The following is a 17,131-nucleotide window of genomic DNA, read 5'->3' as shown; positions in this document are numbered from 1 at the left end:
AGTTGACAAGTGGAAGACTCTTTTATCACCTCCACTGCCAATGCACCCGTTCTGTTCTGCACCCGTTCTGTTCTGCACCCGTTCTGTTCTGCACCCATTCTGTTCTGCTCCCATTCTGTTCTGCACCTGTTCTGTTCTGCACCCATTCTTTTCTGCACCCGTTCTGTTCTGCACCCATTCTGTTCTGCACCCGTTCTGTTCTGCACCCATTCTGTTCTGCTCCCATTCTGTTCTGCACCCGTTCTGTTCTGCTCCCATTCTGTTCTGCACCCATTCTTTTCTGCACCCATTCTTTTCTGCACCTGTTCTGTTCTGCTCCCATTCTGTTCTGCACCTGTTCTGTTCTGCTCCCATTCTGTTCTGCACCTGTTCTGTTCTGCACCTGTTCTGTTCTGCACCCGTTCTGTTCTGCACCCGTTCTGTTCTGCACCCATTCTGTTCTGCACCCATTCTGTTCTGCACCCGTTCTGTTCTGCACCCGTTCTGTTCTGCTCCCATTCTGTTCTGCACCCGTTCTGTTCTGCTCCCATTCTGTTCTGCACCCATTCTTTTCTGCACCCATTCTTTTCTGCACCTGTTCTGTTCTGCTCCCATTCTGTTCTGCACCTGTTCTGTTCTGCTCCCATTCTGTTCTGCACCTGTTCTGTTCTGCACCTGTTCTGTTCTGCACCCGTTCTGTTCTGCACCCGTTCTGTTCTGCACCCATTCTGTTCTGCACCCATTCTGTTCTGCACCCGTTCTGTTCTGCACCCATTCTGTTCTGCACCCATTCTGTTCTGCACCCGTTCTGTTCTGCACCCATTCTGTTCTGCACCCATTCTGTTCTGCACCCATTCTGTTCTGCACCCGTTCTGTTCTGCACCCGTTCTGTTCTGCTCCCATTCTGTTCTGCACCCGTTCTGTTCTGCTCCCATTCTGTTCTGCACCCATTCTTTTCTGCACCCATTCTTTTCTGCACCTGTTCTGTTCTGCTCCCATTCTGTTCTGCACCTGTTCTGTTCTGCTCCCATTCTGTTCTGCACCCGTTCTGTTCTGCTCCCATTCTGTTCTGCACCCGTTCTGTTCTGCTCCCATTCTGTTCTGCACCCATTCTTTTCTGCACCCATTCTTTTCTGCACCTGTTCTGTTCTGCTCCCATTCTGTTCTGCACCTGTTCTGTTCTGCTCCCATTCTGTTCTGCACCTGTTCTGTTCTGCACCTGTTCTGTTCTGCACCCGTTCTGTTCTGCACCCGTTCTGTTCTGCACCCATTCTGTTCTGCACCCATTCTGTTCTGCACCCGTTCTGTTCTGCACCCATTCTGTTCTGCACCCATTCTGTTCTGCACCCGTTCTGTTCTGCACCCGTTCTGTTCTGCACCCATTCTGTTCTGCACCCATTCTGTTCTGCACCCATTCTGTTCTGCCCCCGTTCTGTTCTGCACCCATTCTGTTCTGCACCTGTTCTGTTCTGCCCCCGTTCTGTTCTGCACCCATTCTGTTCTGCACCTGTTCTTTCTGCACCTGTTCTGTTCTGCACCCGTTCTGTCTAGACTCCCGTCCTGTCCAGTCTCTGCTTCCTGTCTGTGTGTTTCACACTTTTCTTGCATGATTTGTCCCCCGAGCACTTTAACCGGAGGACTAGAGCCCGGGCAGTCATGCATGGCTGTTTGTGCTGCTTATTAGCGAGGGCCAGAGTGAGTCATTTCAGCCCGTTTTGTTTCCCCCGAAGCGTATCACCTCCGGCGTGAGGAGACTGATTGGTTCGACAAGCCACGTGAGATGCACCTGGAGAGCACACACCCTCTGGACCGACGGCAGGTGAGGACTTAACCCTTTCAGTTTCAGAGCGCCATGGGCACTCGAGCACAGCCTCATCAACCAATCCATACTCATCAACCAATCTATACTCATCAACCAATCCATACTCATCAACCAATCCATACTCATCAACCAATCCATACTCATCAACCAATCCATACTCATCAACCAATCTATACTCATCAACCAATCCATACTCATCAACCAATCTATACTCATCAACCAATCTATACTCATCAACCAATCTATACTCATCAACCAATCCATACTCATCAACCAATCTATACTCATCAACCAATCCATACTCATCAACCAATCCATACTCATCAACCAATCCATACTCATCAACCAATCCATACTCATCAACCAATCCATACTCATCAACCAATCCATACTCATCAACCAATCCATACTCATCAACCAATCCATACTCATCAACCAATCCATACTCATCAACCAATCTATACTCATCAACCAATCCATACTCATCAACCAATCTATACTCATCAACCAATCTATACTCATCAACCAATCCATACTCATCAACCAATCTATACTCATCAACCAATCCATACTCATCAACCAATCCATACTCATCAACCAATCTATACTCATCAACCAATCCATACTCATCAACCAATCCGTACTCATCAACCAATCTGTACTCATCAACCAATCTATACTCATCAACCAATCCATACTCATCAACCAATCCATACTCATCAACCAATCCATACTCATCAACCAATCTATACTCATCAACCAATCTATACTCATCAACCAATCCATACTCATCAACCAATCTATACTCATCAACCAATCCATACTCATCAACCAATCTATACTCATCAACCAATCCATACTCATCAACCAATCTATACTCATCAACCAATCCATACTCATCAACCAATCTATACTCATCAACCAATCCATACTCATCAACCAATCTATACTCATCAACCAATCCATACTCATCAACCAATCCATACTCATCAACCAATCTATACTCATCAACCAATCTATACTCATCAACCAATCTATACTCATCAACCAATCCATACTCATCAACCAATCTATACTCATCAACCAATCTATACTCATCAACCAATCTATACTCATCAACCAATCCATACTCATCAACCAATCTATACTCATCAACCAATCCATACTCATCAACCAATCTATACTCATCAACCAATCTATACTCATCAACCAATCCATACTCATCAACCAATCCATACTCATCAACCAATCTATACTCATCAACCAATCTATACTCATCAACCAATCTATACTCATCAACCAATCCATACTCATCAACCAATCTATACTCATCAACCAATCCATACTCATCAACCAATCTATACTCATCAACCAATCCATACTCATCAACCAATCTATACTCATCAACCAATCCATACTCATCAACCAATCTATACTCATCAACCAATCTATACTCATCAACCAATCCATACTCATCAACCAATCTATACTCATCAACCAATCCATACTCATCAACCAATCTATACTCATCAACCAATCTATACTCATCAACCAATCTATACTCATCAACCAATCCATACTCATCAACCAATCCATACTCATCAACCAATCTATACTCATCAACCAATCCATACTCATCAACCAATCCATACTCATCAACCAATCTATACTCATCAACCAATCCATACTCATCAACCAATCTATACTCATCAACCAATCCATACTCATCAACCAATCCATACTCATCAACCAATCCATACTCATCAACCAATCTATACTCATCAACCAATCTATACTCATCAACCAATCCATACTCATCAACCAATCCATACTCATCAACCAATCCATACTCATCAACCAATCCATACTCATCAACCAATCCATACTCATCAACCAATCTATACTCATCAACCAATCCATACTCATCAACCAATCCAACCATTTGGGCCCCAATTAAACCCTTCCTAATTTTCTACATTTTCTCAACCAAAGTCAAAATCCCTTTGGATTTGGGTGGAACCACTACTGAAAGGGGGTTGAAAGGGTTAAACGAGTTTGGTTGATGACTCTGCATAATTCGCAAGTTTTTTTCAGGCCACCGTGCCACTGCCCGTTAATGGGACCAGGAACACTGGCATAAAAAGAGATACAGAGTAAAATGTTCAGTGTGAATTGAATTCCTGATTTCAACTCTTGATTTTTGGCAGACGCTCTGGATAAGAACATCTTCCAAATGCCATTAATGTACCTCTGATGTGTGCCCATTGGACTCGAATCTACCCTGTTACAGTTGAATTAACACTTGACTTTTTTCAAATAGAAAGATCTTACGTGTGTAGGCCATTACTGCTGTACTCCAGAACCTCACTTATGCTTCCTTTTGTACACACACATGCACACACGCACACACACAAGGCTCTAACCAGCTCATCAGGAGCAATTGGGGGTTAGGTGTCTAGAGCGGGATCGAACCGGCAACCCTCCGACTGCCAGATGACCTCCTGAGCCAATGTATTTATTTTCAACCGTTCATTAAAGCTCTTGGTTGTGTGTTTTCCTTCCAGATGAAGCCAATTCACTACCCTTTCCCCCACGCTAGAGTCAAGCTACAGACAGATCCCAAAGACCGCAGTGTATCAGGTACAGCAGAGCTCCGATCGTAGTGTGGTGACAGTCACACAGTGATTAAAACTGCACAAGGTTCCACACTGGACGTTTCACAGCATCAATGAGCAGCTTTCACCCATATATTCCAGCTGCAAATGATCCTATTCTGATGCTGTTCCTTCGTCACTGACAGCCTTTTCTCTGCTGTCCAATCATATGGGAATAGAGGCGGGGTTTGCCTGGTTCGGTTAAATTAGGATAAATTGGTGACAGCGTTTTCACCCAACCGCATACGATTTCACGAAAGGTTTTGTGTTTCAAATAGTTTTGTGTTTCAACTAATCACACCAAACATGAAATCAGTCTCCTGTGCCATTAATACCGGTCAAAGTGATTGACAGGTGTGGAGAGCAGGTGTGTTACGGGTGGCCTGTAGCGTAGCGGCTAAGGTACATGACCCTGTAGCGTAGCAGCTAAGGTACATGACCCTGTAGCGTAGCGGCTAAGGTACATGACCCTGTAGTGTAGTGGTTAAGGTACATGGCTGTAGCGTAGCGGCTAAGTTACATGACCCTGTAGCGTAGCGGCTAAGGTACATGACCCTGTAGCATAGCGGCTAAGGTACATGACCCTGTAGCGTAGCGGCTAAGGTACATGACCCTGTAGTGTAGTGGTTAAGGTACATGACTGTAGCGTAGCAGCTAAGCTACATGACCCTGTAGCGTAGCGGCTAAGGTACATGACCCTGTAGCGTAGCAGCTAAGGTACATGACCCTGTAGTGTAGTGGTTAAGGTACATGACTGTAGCATAGCAGCTAAGCTACATGACCCTGTAGCGTAGCGGCTAAGGTACATGACCTTGTAGCGTAGCGGCTAAGGTACATGACCCTGTAGCATAACGGCTAAGGCCTGTAGCGTAGCGGCTAAGGTACATGACCCTGTAGCGTAGTGGTTAAGGTACATGACTGTAGCATAGCGGCTAAGCTACATGACCCTGTAGTGTAGTGGCTAAGGTACATGACCCTGTAGCATAGCGGCTAAGGCCTGTAGCGTAGCGGCTAAGGTACATGACCCTGTAGCATAGTGGTTAAGGTACATGACCCTGTAGCGTAGTGGTTAAGGTACATGACCCTGTAGCATAGTGGTTAAGGTACATGACCCTGTAGCATAGTGGTTCAGGTACATGACCCTGTAGCGTAGTGGTTAAGGTACATGACCCTGTAGCATAGCGGCTAAGGCCTGTAGTGTAGTGGTTAAGGTACATGACCCTGTAGCATAGCGGTTAAGGTAAATGACCCTGTAGCATAGCGGTTAAGGTAAATGACCCTGTAGCGTAGTGGTTAAGGTAAATGACCCTGTAGCGTAGTGGTTAAGGTACATGACCCTGTAGCATAGTAGTTAAGGTACATGACCCTGTAGTGTAGTGGTTAAGGTACATGACCCTGTAGCATAGTGGTTAAGGTACATGACCCTGTAGAATAGTGGTTAAGGTACATGACCCTGTAGCGTAGTGGTTAAGGTACATGATCCTGTAGCGTAGTGCCAAATGCCATTAATGTAATGTAATGTAATGTAGTGTCAGCAGAGAGGCTTAAAAAAATGTTGTGCACCTCGTGTTTTAAAACCAATAATGTGCGTTTGGTGGGATTGGCCCATAAGAATAGCACTTAGCGCTTCTGAAGTGAGCTTAATAAGCATTTATTAAACATGAATAAAATCAACAGTAGCTCCCAGAATGCTCTTGGGTGTACCGTGGTGTGTTATTGCCATACAGTTTCAAAAGGCTTCACACAGACCATGCGACACTGGAAGGTTCTGAAAGGTTCTGAAAGGTTCTGAAAGGTTCTGAAAGGTTCTGAAAGGTTCTGCTTTGACTCGATTCCAGGCTAATTTACGTTCCTAACTGAGGTAGATATTTCAAGCTACTTCTGGAATCTGTCCACAATAGAGTCATTAAGTCTGTAGGTGTCTAATTCCCCTGTTAGATTATCTTGTACACTTATGCATTATCCTACAAAAATTCTCTGACATGAAGAAATCTGTTTTAAAACCATGCCAAAACCATGGCAGAAAGAGTTTTTATTACAGATATATAATTAAATGTAAATTACTGGTAATTTAATCTCTGAATAAAGTGTGTATTTGGTATATTAAACGTTATTTGTCCTAAATTGGTACATATTGTGATTGATGTATTATTGGTTTTTAATTTGCAGGAAATGGATTGGGAATCAGAGTGGTGGGGGGAAAGGAGATCCCAGGCAGCGGAGGGGACATTGGAGCGTACATTGCCAAAGTGTTGCCGGGAGGAAACGTTGAGCAGGCTGGACAGATTCTGGAGGGTAGGGCGTAGATAACATTCTGCAACATTTTCTGTCAAAGTTGCAAACAGACCATGTTTCTCTGATTCTAGTTCTCTTTCTCTCTCTTCTCCTCTCCGTGTATGTATAGAAATATGCACTATCTGCTTTATGAATTTCACACTAGCTCCTACATACTTCCAAAGAGATTTGCCTCATAGGGGAAGTCCATTCAAATGAACTGCCCCCAGCAACATCCCCTCAGCCACCGTCAGTAATGAGGATACGTCTGTCATTAGCACCATCTGATGTCAGAGGTGTGTGTCAGGGATAGCTGCCCTCTGGAGATCCCGTGTTCTGTTCTGTGCGCAAGTGTGTGTCTGCGTGCAACTGTGTGTCTCTTTGCGCAACTGTGATGGATGCACTGTCCCTTGTTCTCAGTGTGAGCTGAGAGTGTTTCTCAGCGATGGAGTTCAGCATTCAGAAGCACATGTGAATGCGTGTTTAACCAATCTCTGTCACTCAGGGGGCAGCATGGTTTAATGTGAGCTCTTTGAAAAAAAGCCCACCGGCATGTAATCACGCTCAGCAATAGGCTACCTGAATCCACTACCCTGCTGAAAAAAACAGCTCAAGCTCGGTTTTGAAATAGCTGGTAGCTGGTTGACCAGCTCATACCCAGCTAGACCAGCTTAATGACCAGCTCATACCCAGCTAGACCAGCTTTATGACCATCTCATGCCCAGCTAGACCAGCTTAATGACCAGCTCATACCCAGCTAGACCAGCTTTATGACCATCTCATGCCCAGCTAGACCAGCTTTATGACCACCTCATACCCAGCTAGACCAGCTTTAAGACCAGCTCATACCCAGCTAGATCAGCTTTATGACCAGCTCATACCCAGCTAGATCAGCTTTATGACCATCTCATACCCAGCTAGGTCAGCTTTATGACCAGCTCATACCCAGCTAGACCAGCTTTTGTCCAGCACAATTTTCAAGCTGACGTTTTACAGCAGGGTATCAAGCTTAAACAAGACTGAAAGGAGAAATAATTTTCAGAAAATGCATGTTTTTTTTGCTTTTGACTAAACAGATTAAGTAGTTCATGCTGAGAGCTGTTTTGCATGTTCTTTCCCCCGTAAGACAAGCCTTGTGAGTCACAGGCTGATTTGTGCAAGATAATAATAAAGGTATGGACCTTTGAAAGATGATAACTCATTTCTTGTATTTCTAGAGGAGGTACAATTGATTAAATCATTTATTTTGTTATCTTTGGAGCCGTGCATTGTTATAATGTTCCAGGTATGAGTTCCAATATACTCAGACTCAAGAGATTTGAACTTATGTAGGAAAGGTGAAGAGGAAAAAAACATTTTAATTTGTTGCAGGAAGATAAAAATTCACTGTTTTATGAAAGGATTTTTTTGTCTGTACTTCCAGACATCTAACATGCATGTAATTAAAGTCTCTATTGAACAGAGTGTAAATAAACAAAAATATACATTAACGTTTTTAATTACATGTTTAATTAAACGTTTTACCCCGTCGTGCAGCACGTGGTGTAATGAAAATTTTAACACAAGCTAAATCTCTTAAAATCTCATAAGCCATTATGAATATTATTGTGAAACAGATGCTAAATTTGTTTGCACAGTTGCTTGGCGTCACACATAGAAAGCATTGGGGTCTGCACAGCCTTGCCAGGTTGGAGCAGTCTAAAAACAGTGGCGTTATTCAGAATCTACAGTCATAACAGGGCCATTGACACTTCACTACATACTCTCTCTCCTGCGAGCCAACTCAGAACCATAAGATATTAATAAATACCAAACAAAGAACCATAAGATATTAATAAATAACCAACTCAGAACCATAAGATATTAATAAATACCAAAAAAGAACCATAACATATTAATAAATACCAAACAAAGAACCATAACATATTAATAAATACCAAACAAAGAACCATAAGTTCTGAATAAATACCAAACCCAGAACCATGAGATATTAATAAATAACCGACCTAGGACCATGAGATATTCATAAATACCCAACCCTGAACCATGAGATATTAATAAATAACCAACCCAGAACCATGAGATATTCATAAATAACCAGCCTAGAACCATGAGATATTAATAAATACCCAGATGCATCCTATTAAAAAGGATGTATCTTGTGTTGGGGAGGAGCTTTATCTGGGAGAGCCCATGGAGGACCAGGGAGGCCACTCAAGGCCCACCCAGCCTCATGTCCAGACCAGAGAGCTTTGCTGATCCACCAAATTAAAACCCTGCACAGCTTTGGTGTCCACAAAGGAAAACAGAAGGCCAAGGCTGTAACTCATATATTACAACACTGTGTAGTGTTTATGAAGAGGTGGAGAAGCTACACTATTAAAAATAAATATTGTTTCAATTTTTAAAAGTTAGTGTCTGGGCTGCCTTGAAATTTTAAGGCAAGTGAACAGTGAAGACAAGCTGTTTATATTGATCCTGAAGGCAACTTGTCTTCTTGTTCACTTAACGTAACATTTTAAGTAACAACGTAACAACTTTCCTAACTCTTTTTTGCACAGACATAATACATTTGTTTGACCCTTGCCTAAATATCCGACTAATACACAGTCACTGAGCACTTTATTCGGAAAATGACACTTACTTATTCATGTGATTATCTAATCAGCCAATCGTGTGGCAGCAGTGCAATGCATACAATCATGTAGATACGGGTCAGGAGCTTCAATCAACCATCAAAATGATCAGAATGGGGGGAAAAATCATTTAAGTCACTTGTTGGTGGCAGACAAGGTGGTTCAGAACTGCTGATCTGGGATTTTCACAGGCACTAGTCGCTAGAATTTGCAAAGAATGGTGCAAAATAAATAAATTAATGAATAAATAAATAAATCCAGTGAGCAGCAGACTGGTCAAAGCAGGGCCAGACTGGTCAAAGCAGACAGGAAGGTGACAGTAACACAGATCACCACACATTACAACAGTGATATGCAGAAGAGCATCTCTGAACACACAAGGCATCATAACTCTAATTGGATAGGGCGGCCTGTAGCATAGTGGTTAAGGTAAATGACTGGGACACCAAGGTCGGTGGTGTATATTATAATGTAATATCCGGCTTTAATATATCAATTATATAATTAATGGTGCCGCAGTGTAGTGTAAGTAAAACTGGGCTGTGTGGTTCAAGGCACTCTCATAGAGGAAAGTGTTAAGTTAAAATACCTTTATTGACGTGGTATATCCACAGGGGTTTAGTAAGAAACATCTGACACATCCCATTTCGGCCACAAAAACCTTCATCAGGGCACTGTCTGAGAATAACAGCCAATCTAACGGTCATAATGACACAGCCAATCTAACGGCCGTAATGACACAGCCAATCTAACGGCCGTAATGACACAGCCAATCTAACGGTCATAATGAAACAGCCAATCTAACGGTCATAATGAAACAGCCAATCTAACGGTCCTAATGACACAGCCAATCTAACGGCCGTAATGACACAGCCAATCTAACGGTCGTAATGAAACAGCCAATCTAACGGTCATAATGAAACAGCCAATCTAACGGTCATAATGAAACAGCCAATCTAACGGTCCTAATGACACAGCCAATCTAACGGTCCTAATGAAACAGCCAATCTAACGGTCGTAATGACACAGCCAATCTAACGGTCGTAATGAAACAGCCAATCTAACGGTCGTAATAACACAGCCAATCTAACGGTCGTAATGAAACAGCCAATCTAACGGTCTTAATGAAACAGCCAATCTAACGGTCGTAATGAAACAGCCAATCTAACGGTCTTAATGAAACAGCCAATCTAACGGTCGTAATGAAACAGCCAATCTAACGGTCTTAATGAAACAGCCAATCTAACGGTCGTAATGAAACAGCCAATCTAACGGTCGTAATGAAACAGCCAATCTAACGGTCGTAATGACACAGCCAATCTAACGGTCGTAATGACACAGCCAATCTAACGGTCGTAATGAAACAGCCAATCTAACAGTCGTAATGAAACAGCCAATCAGGTCGTAATGACACCAGGCATCCTGCCGGCAGAGATTCACCCCCCCCCATCCCTCCACCATTTTAAGAATCGTCCAAACTCGAGCTGGGCCCCCTCACAATTTCTCCTGTGTCATACTCTAAACTCTAAAGGCTCGAAAGAGAATCCTCTCGGATCCTTAATGAAGCTTAAAGTCATTTAAGAACCTTTCTCTGTCACCAGTTCATATTTGAACCTGTTCAAGTTCAGAAATTATCCCCTCTTTAAAAAGGGTTCTCTTAAGCATCCTCGGGTACATGACTGGGAGCTGCAATGTCGGTGGTTTGAATCCCGGTCTAGCCACAATAAATGATCCGCACAGCCGTTGGGCCCTTGAGCGAGGCCCTCAACCCCACATTGCTCCAAAGGTGCTGCACTGTGGCAGCCCTCTGCTCCTAATAACTAGGATGGGTCAAATGCAGAGGACAAATTACCCCACAGGGTTCAATAAAAGTATAAATATATATATATATTTTACACACACAATTTTTTATTATTTTTTATGTGATCTAGCAGTGTTGTTGTTACTATTATTAATATTATTGTTATTATTATGGGACATAGCAGATTCCTCCAGGCACTGAAATGTCTTCAAGAGAACCTAAGAAAAAGGGTTCCTGGAGGCACCTCTAGGGGTTCCACTGGTGTGGCAAGTTGAGGACCCCTAAAAGTTCCTCTAGGAATGTCTAACCTTTAGAGTGCACAGCTGAGAATGTGCTTTTTTCAGCAAGCAGACTTGTACCTATAATCCTTAAGATATCCCAGATAGTTAGATCCTGAACACCTACTGCCTTTTGACGGAGAATGGAGGATTTGCCTCATTACAGAATACATGCGATTGAGAAGTACATTTAGTAGTGATGTGATCAAAAGTGTCAAAAGTGATATTTGCAAGTCAACAGAAAACATTCTTTTTTTTCTTTTTTACATTTATTTCAGATCTTTTCTCCAAATGTGGTTGCCAATTTTACCCTATCTATACCAGTTACCCATGTTGTCTAGGATACACTGCATACATATGACCACGTCCCCTGGCAGCATGAATGCATCTCACAATCCGGAGAAAGATGTGCCTTTTCAGACTCCGAGGCGATTCGGGCGCTGTTCTTGTATGTGGCAAGCTTCCAGGGCCAAACTGAAAGTACATTACATTACATTATTGGCATTGGGCAGATGCTCTTATCCAGAGCGATGAACAGTTGATTAGACTAAGCAGGAAACAGTCCTCTCCTGGAGCAATGCAGGGTTAAGCGCCTTGCTCAAGGGCCCAATGTCTGTGCAGATCTTATTGTGGCTACACTGGGATTAGAACCACTAACCTTGCAGGTCCCAGTCATTTACCTTAACCACTACGCTACAGGCCGCCTCCTCAGGAATCTCAGGAATCAGGAAACAAACCTTGGTGTGCAACTGCAACGAACTGAACTGCAACAGCAAGGTCCGCTGCATCTTAGCCTCTGAATCGGCTCTTAGCCACCAAGGCTCTTTCTCTAAGGGGTTTATGCCTTTGTTAGGGTTGAAGTGAAAACCTACAGGATGGTAGATCTCCAGAAACAGGGTTGGGACCCCCTCCTATAGAGCATTTACAATTACAGGCAAATCCCAAACCACTTCACTCCAGAAGGTTGTAGAACACAAATATAAAATGCAGGCAATGAAAAACGGATGAAATACAAACAAAATAACTATAAAAGAGGGATAAAAATGCGGAATGAAGGGGGTGGTTAAGATGGCATCCTGGAGGCCAGATGAAATAAATGTTTAATGTGGGTTTTAAAACTGTCCGCACTCCCCCAGTCTAATAGTGCCGGCTGGCGCAGTCAGGTCCTGAAGCAAAGGGCTGAGCAGTAGACATCCCAGACAGAGAGAGCGCATACTGTTTGTCAGTATAGATTACCTAGGTAACCTGCTCATAGCCGTAAGTGAGAAGCTGCTATTGTCTGTAGAAAAACGCACAGGTACGTGAGGTGATGTAATCATCGTAGCGTGGCTTGTGTGAAGCCTCTGTAATGAAGCTAGCTTAGCCTGGACATTGGTTAAAAACATATTAAAATGGAGGCGGGATGAAAGCAGGTCAAGGCCTTATTTTAGCTGTGCAAAATGGCCCCCTATCGACATTTTAGATTGGAGTCAAAAGTGACTTTGGTGCTTTATACTGGAGGAGGTCTAGACAGTGCATTATGAATGACCTGAGGAGAACTAAATTGGCCTTTCTCCTGGTTCATTTTTATAAACCTAAGCATCTAAAAATCTGCTTACTTACTTTAGCAACTGTTGTCAGTACAGCAGTGCTATTGCGCTCCATGTTTTATGTTAAAAGTGAAAAAGTGAACGCACACCCTTGGGGAATACCCCTAAGGTGCTCAGAGTAACTCATTAGAAGACTTCCTGCCCAGATATCAGAAAGTACTAGTAGCTTTCCCCTGAGTTTTGTAAGCTTTCTTTAACCCCTTATGGGCAGATGCATCTCCCTTAAGAGATGGATGTGACCTGTGCGTTACATCTCCCTTAACAGACGGATGTGACCTGCGTGTTACATCTCCCTTAACAGATGGATGTGACCTGTGCGTTACATCTCCCTTAACAGACGGATACAACGGCACTGTTATTTGATCATATGAGCGTTTTTCAAGACACATAACTGTTGAAATGCATTGTGATTCCTAAGGGATTTCTACAGGGAGCCTTAGTCCATAATGGGTTAATGACAGAACCTACAGTACATTGTGAGTCTTGAGAGTATGATGGCCCACTGTTCCCTGAATCTGCAAGCAGTAGGGAAGACATTGTCCATTAAAGCAAAATCAGTTATTGGCTTAATAAAAATACAAGGGGGCAGCCTGTAGCCTAGTGGCTAAGGTACATGACCGAGACCCAGAAGGTTGGTGGTTCAAGCCCTGGCGTATACGTGATAAGATCCACACAGCTGTTGGGCCCTTGAGCAAGATCCTTAACCCTGCATTACTCCAGGGGTGATTGTCCCCTACTCAGTCTAATCAACTGTAAGTCCCTTTGGCTAAAAGTGTCAGCTAAGTAACAACAAATTATTTACTTTATTTATACTTGGACCTGACCCTAAAATGAGCTGGTGGTGGCAGATTGAGCGCTGAAGGAGCAGTTGTGTTTGTGTCACAGCGCTACGGCAGGACGTGGTGAGTGGCAGAGCGACAGAAACAGAGGGGATTCACCGGCAGAGGGACTGTTAGAATAGAATAGAGTTTTATTGCCATTTGCACAGGTACAATACAGTACAGGTACATTGGAATTCTTGTGCGTTCTCTTCCAGTCAGGCAAGTAAAAAATACACATAAATAATAAATAATAAAGGTGAGGCTAGTGCAAGTAAAAACAGTGCAGATGTACATACAAAACAATACAATACAATACAATCCTATATAAGACAAGAGTAAGTAAAATTAAAATAAAAAAATAAAAAAATAAAAAGGAGACATTTCTTATTGCACATGTTGCTCGAATTACAGTGTATTGCACATGTTGAGGAATGGATATATTGCACATTCTGTGTGAGTGGGGGCAGATAATGTCAGTGGGGAGTGAGGTGTTTCCATCCCTCCTTAATGTCCTGTGCCACTAGCCTGACAGTGGCTGGGAAGAAGCTGTTGTGAAAGCGGGCCCTGTGAGTTTAGCGATGCTATCGTGCTAGCAGGAGTTTCGGCGCAGTGTCCGGCCCACTGAATATTCTCCCCGCGTCGCCGGGATTTGCTCTGCACTAGCTTAAGCATTGAGCAGAGCGCTCAGCAGCAAAAACCCTGTTTTAAGAGCTCAGATCGATATCACATAAATAAACTGAACAATATTCCCTTCAAGGTACGTTAGGCGACGGGCGACTCAGTGTATTTGTAGTATTGCACAGCCACGTATGCTGCGCTAACACACTGTAGAAATCAGCTTTTCTTCTCAGGAAAAAGACTGAAGTCCTGAAGGTAATATTCTGTTGTGACAAATGAAGTTTGTCTCTTATCACGCTGTAGGGGACAACAGGGATGGATTCAGTAAATAAAGCCTGCATTAATCAAGAACAGAATTCTCATCCATTATTAGTAAAGTTAGTAAAGTTAGTAAAGTAAGTAAAGTACGGCAGAGGGTAAACAGCAGGCTGTCTCACCTTCGGCTTACAGCCCTAAAATGAATCTTAGTCATTCCCACCTGTGAGTAACCAGCTCTCCCAATCCACGGGGCACGGTCCTGTATGTGTTGGCATCAGACCTCATCTTCACTTGTGGATATCGTGTCAGTCTTAAAGCCGCCATGCATAAATAGGTTATAGGGCCAGACTTGACTGTAGACAAATCCATGACAACATTGAGATTCATAAACTTAAAATTATGGTGAGAATGTCCGTACCTTTACACATGCTCCAGACCATCCATACAAACTATTCCTTATAGAAAAAGGATCACGAAGCATCACACAAATTATTCCAGCAATTACACACAGCCTACAGTATACATACAATATACATAACCTTGTGAGAGAGAGATCTTACATCAAGGTGGGTTTAGTCTCACTGCAAACAAAGCACATTACTTAGCCTACTTAACTCCATTAGGCTATTTTTGTTAACACTCATTATAGGTGCATATAATAGAGGAAATTGATTACTTGATTGCTACGTGCTGGCACGAGCAACAAGAACTTGCTTTACAGTTGTGAAATATTAAAATACTAACTAATTCTAGATATAACTATAAAAACCTGGAACGCTGTACAAAAGTCTGAGACCACTAGTGAAAATGCTCCTATTTTGCATTATTTAATCGAAGATTTTTCATTACAAATTATATTATCAGAATAACAATTTGAGTGAAAAGTAGAATTTTTGAAAAAATGACAACGGCAACGTGCACTCAAGCAGGCATGGACTCCACATATTTGTGCAAAACCTGCACTATTTGAGAATGTTCCAAAGAGCATCTTGTGATGCTACTGTGCTTTTGTCAGTCTTCAAGTGCCTCCATAAATATTCAATGGGGTTGAGGTCAGGTGATTGTGGCTTGTCCAGCACTCCTTGCTTTTGGTCTTCGAGTTCTTGCAAAGCTTTGAAGTAACTTTTATTTCTTAATTGTTTTTCAAAATCCTAAAGCTTTCTGTTTATTTCCAGGATTACATAAAATAAATAACAGATTTTCCCTGGGCTGGGCTGGCCTGCCCACTGCATGCGGTATTTATATGTAGTGCATACTGCACTGGGCTCATTCAGGAGCGAACCATCATCATTTCTAGAGCTGGCCGAAAAAGAAATGGAGGTAATTGGCTGAATAAAAACCAATCCAGAACTCCAGAATCGGAGTTGTGCAGCCCTGGGTTAAATGTAGGCTGAAATCCACGCCAAATCTATAAATGTCTGCCTCCCTCTTGACTGGGGCAGCCGGATGGGAAAGCTAGAAGCTGCAGATGACCTGCAGAGCCTCACAGGACTTATACATGTTTGCTCAAATCTGCAAATCTGTTCTGTTCCTCTAGAGCTCTGTCTGTCTGTCTGTCTGTCTGTCTGTCTGTCTGCATTGATTGATCTACCGGTCTCTATCTTTTTATCTATCTATGTCTATCTGTCTATCTACATCTATCTATAGATATCTATTATCTACCTGTCTGCCTGTCTGCCTGTATGTCTTTGTTCATTGTTGCTGCAGTTATTGACTATTACTAGTGGAACATTTCCAGATTTTTTTAACATGTTACACTGTGCATGACCTAAGATAACTGAAATCTGTTCTGCACGACCCAAAGATTAATATCATGTTTCTGTCAAGTGCTGACTGTTCATTGGGTGTGCATTCCAGTTAGCTATATCACGAGGTATGACCTCAATGTCTGAATTTATCCCACTGTCTCACAGCTAGTGAGGCACGGCGTAAACACAAGGCTTATCTGAAATACCTGAAGACACGCTTTCACTTGTGTAAGTGGCAACTGCCGGGGAGACCAGGGCACTCTGTTTGCTGTGAAGATTTCCGTTCTTATACCTTCTACTCTGGCATGCTGTTCCAAAGGGCCTTTCTTCTGAGCTGTGTTCATTTTTACACCGGGGACAGAGGGCCTCTTAAGGTGTCACAATTGTGTGATTAGAATGTTCAGTTAAGAAAATTCTAATCACACAATTGTGACCTCTCAAGTTACTCTGCTGCTTTAAATTACAAATAGTGATTGTGACATCAGCATTTGAATGTTCAGTTAATCAGTTCATTCTAATCACAATCACAACTGGTAATTGAAAGCAGCAGTTCTAGAACACTGACTTAGAATTTTTTTTTAAACATTTAAAATGGTTAAGATGCGAAGAGAGACCAGTGTTTTGCTTATGCCAGTTACGGATAAAGATTAGCC

The 17,131-nt window shown here is 42.6% G+C and overlaps 1 protein-coding gene across 1 annotated transcript in view; it reads left to right on the top strand.

Annotated features, from left to right (window-relative positions):
- LOC133119276 (protein piccolo-like) overlaps positions 1 to 17,131 on the top strand; it is a 137,823-nt gene that overhangs the window by 65,685 nt on the left and 55,007 nt on the right. Inside the window, exons 10-13 of the mRNA XM_061229804.1 lie at positions 1,710 to 1,798; positions 1,850 to 1,898; positions 4,349 to 4,441; positions 6,625 to 6,750. Of these exons, the coding sequence (XP_061085788.1) occupies positions 1,710 to 1,798; positions 1,850 to 1,898; positions 4,349 to 4,441; positions 6,625 to 6,750 (357 nt within the window). The remainder of the gene's footprint in view (positions 1 to 1,709; positions 1,799 to 1,849; positions 1,899 to 4,348; positions 4,442 to 6,624; positions 6,751 to 17,131) is intronic.

The sequence above is a fragment of the Conger conger genome, chromosome 19 (genome assembly GCF_963514075.1).
Source record: "Conger conger chromosome 19, fConCon1.1, whole genome shotgun sequence".
Classification (NCBI taxonomy): domain Eukaryota; kingdom Metazoa; phylum Chordata; class Actinopteri; order Anguilliformes; family Congridae; genus Conger; species Conger conger.
Note: the sequence above shows the minus strand (reverse complement) of the source record. Positions and strands in the feature narration are given on the sequence as shown.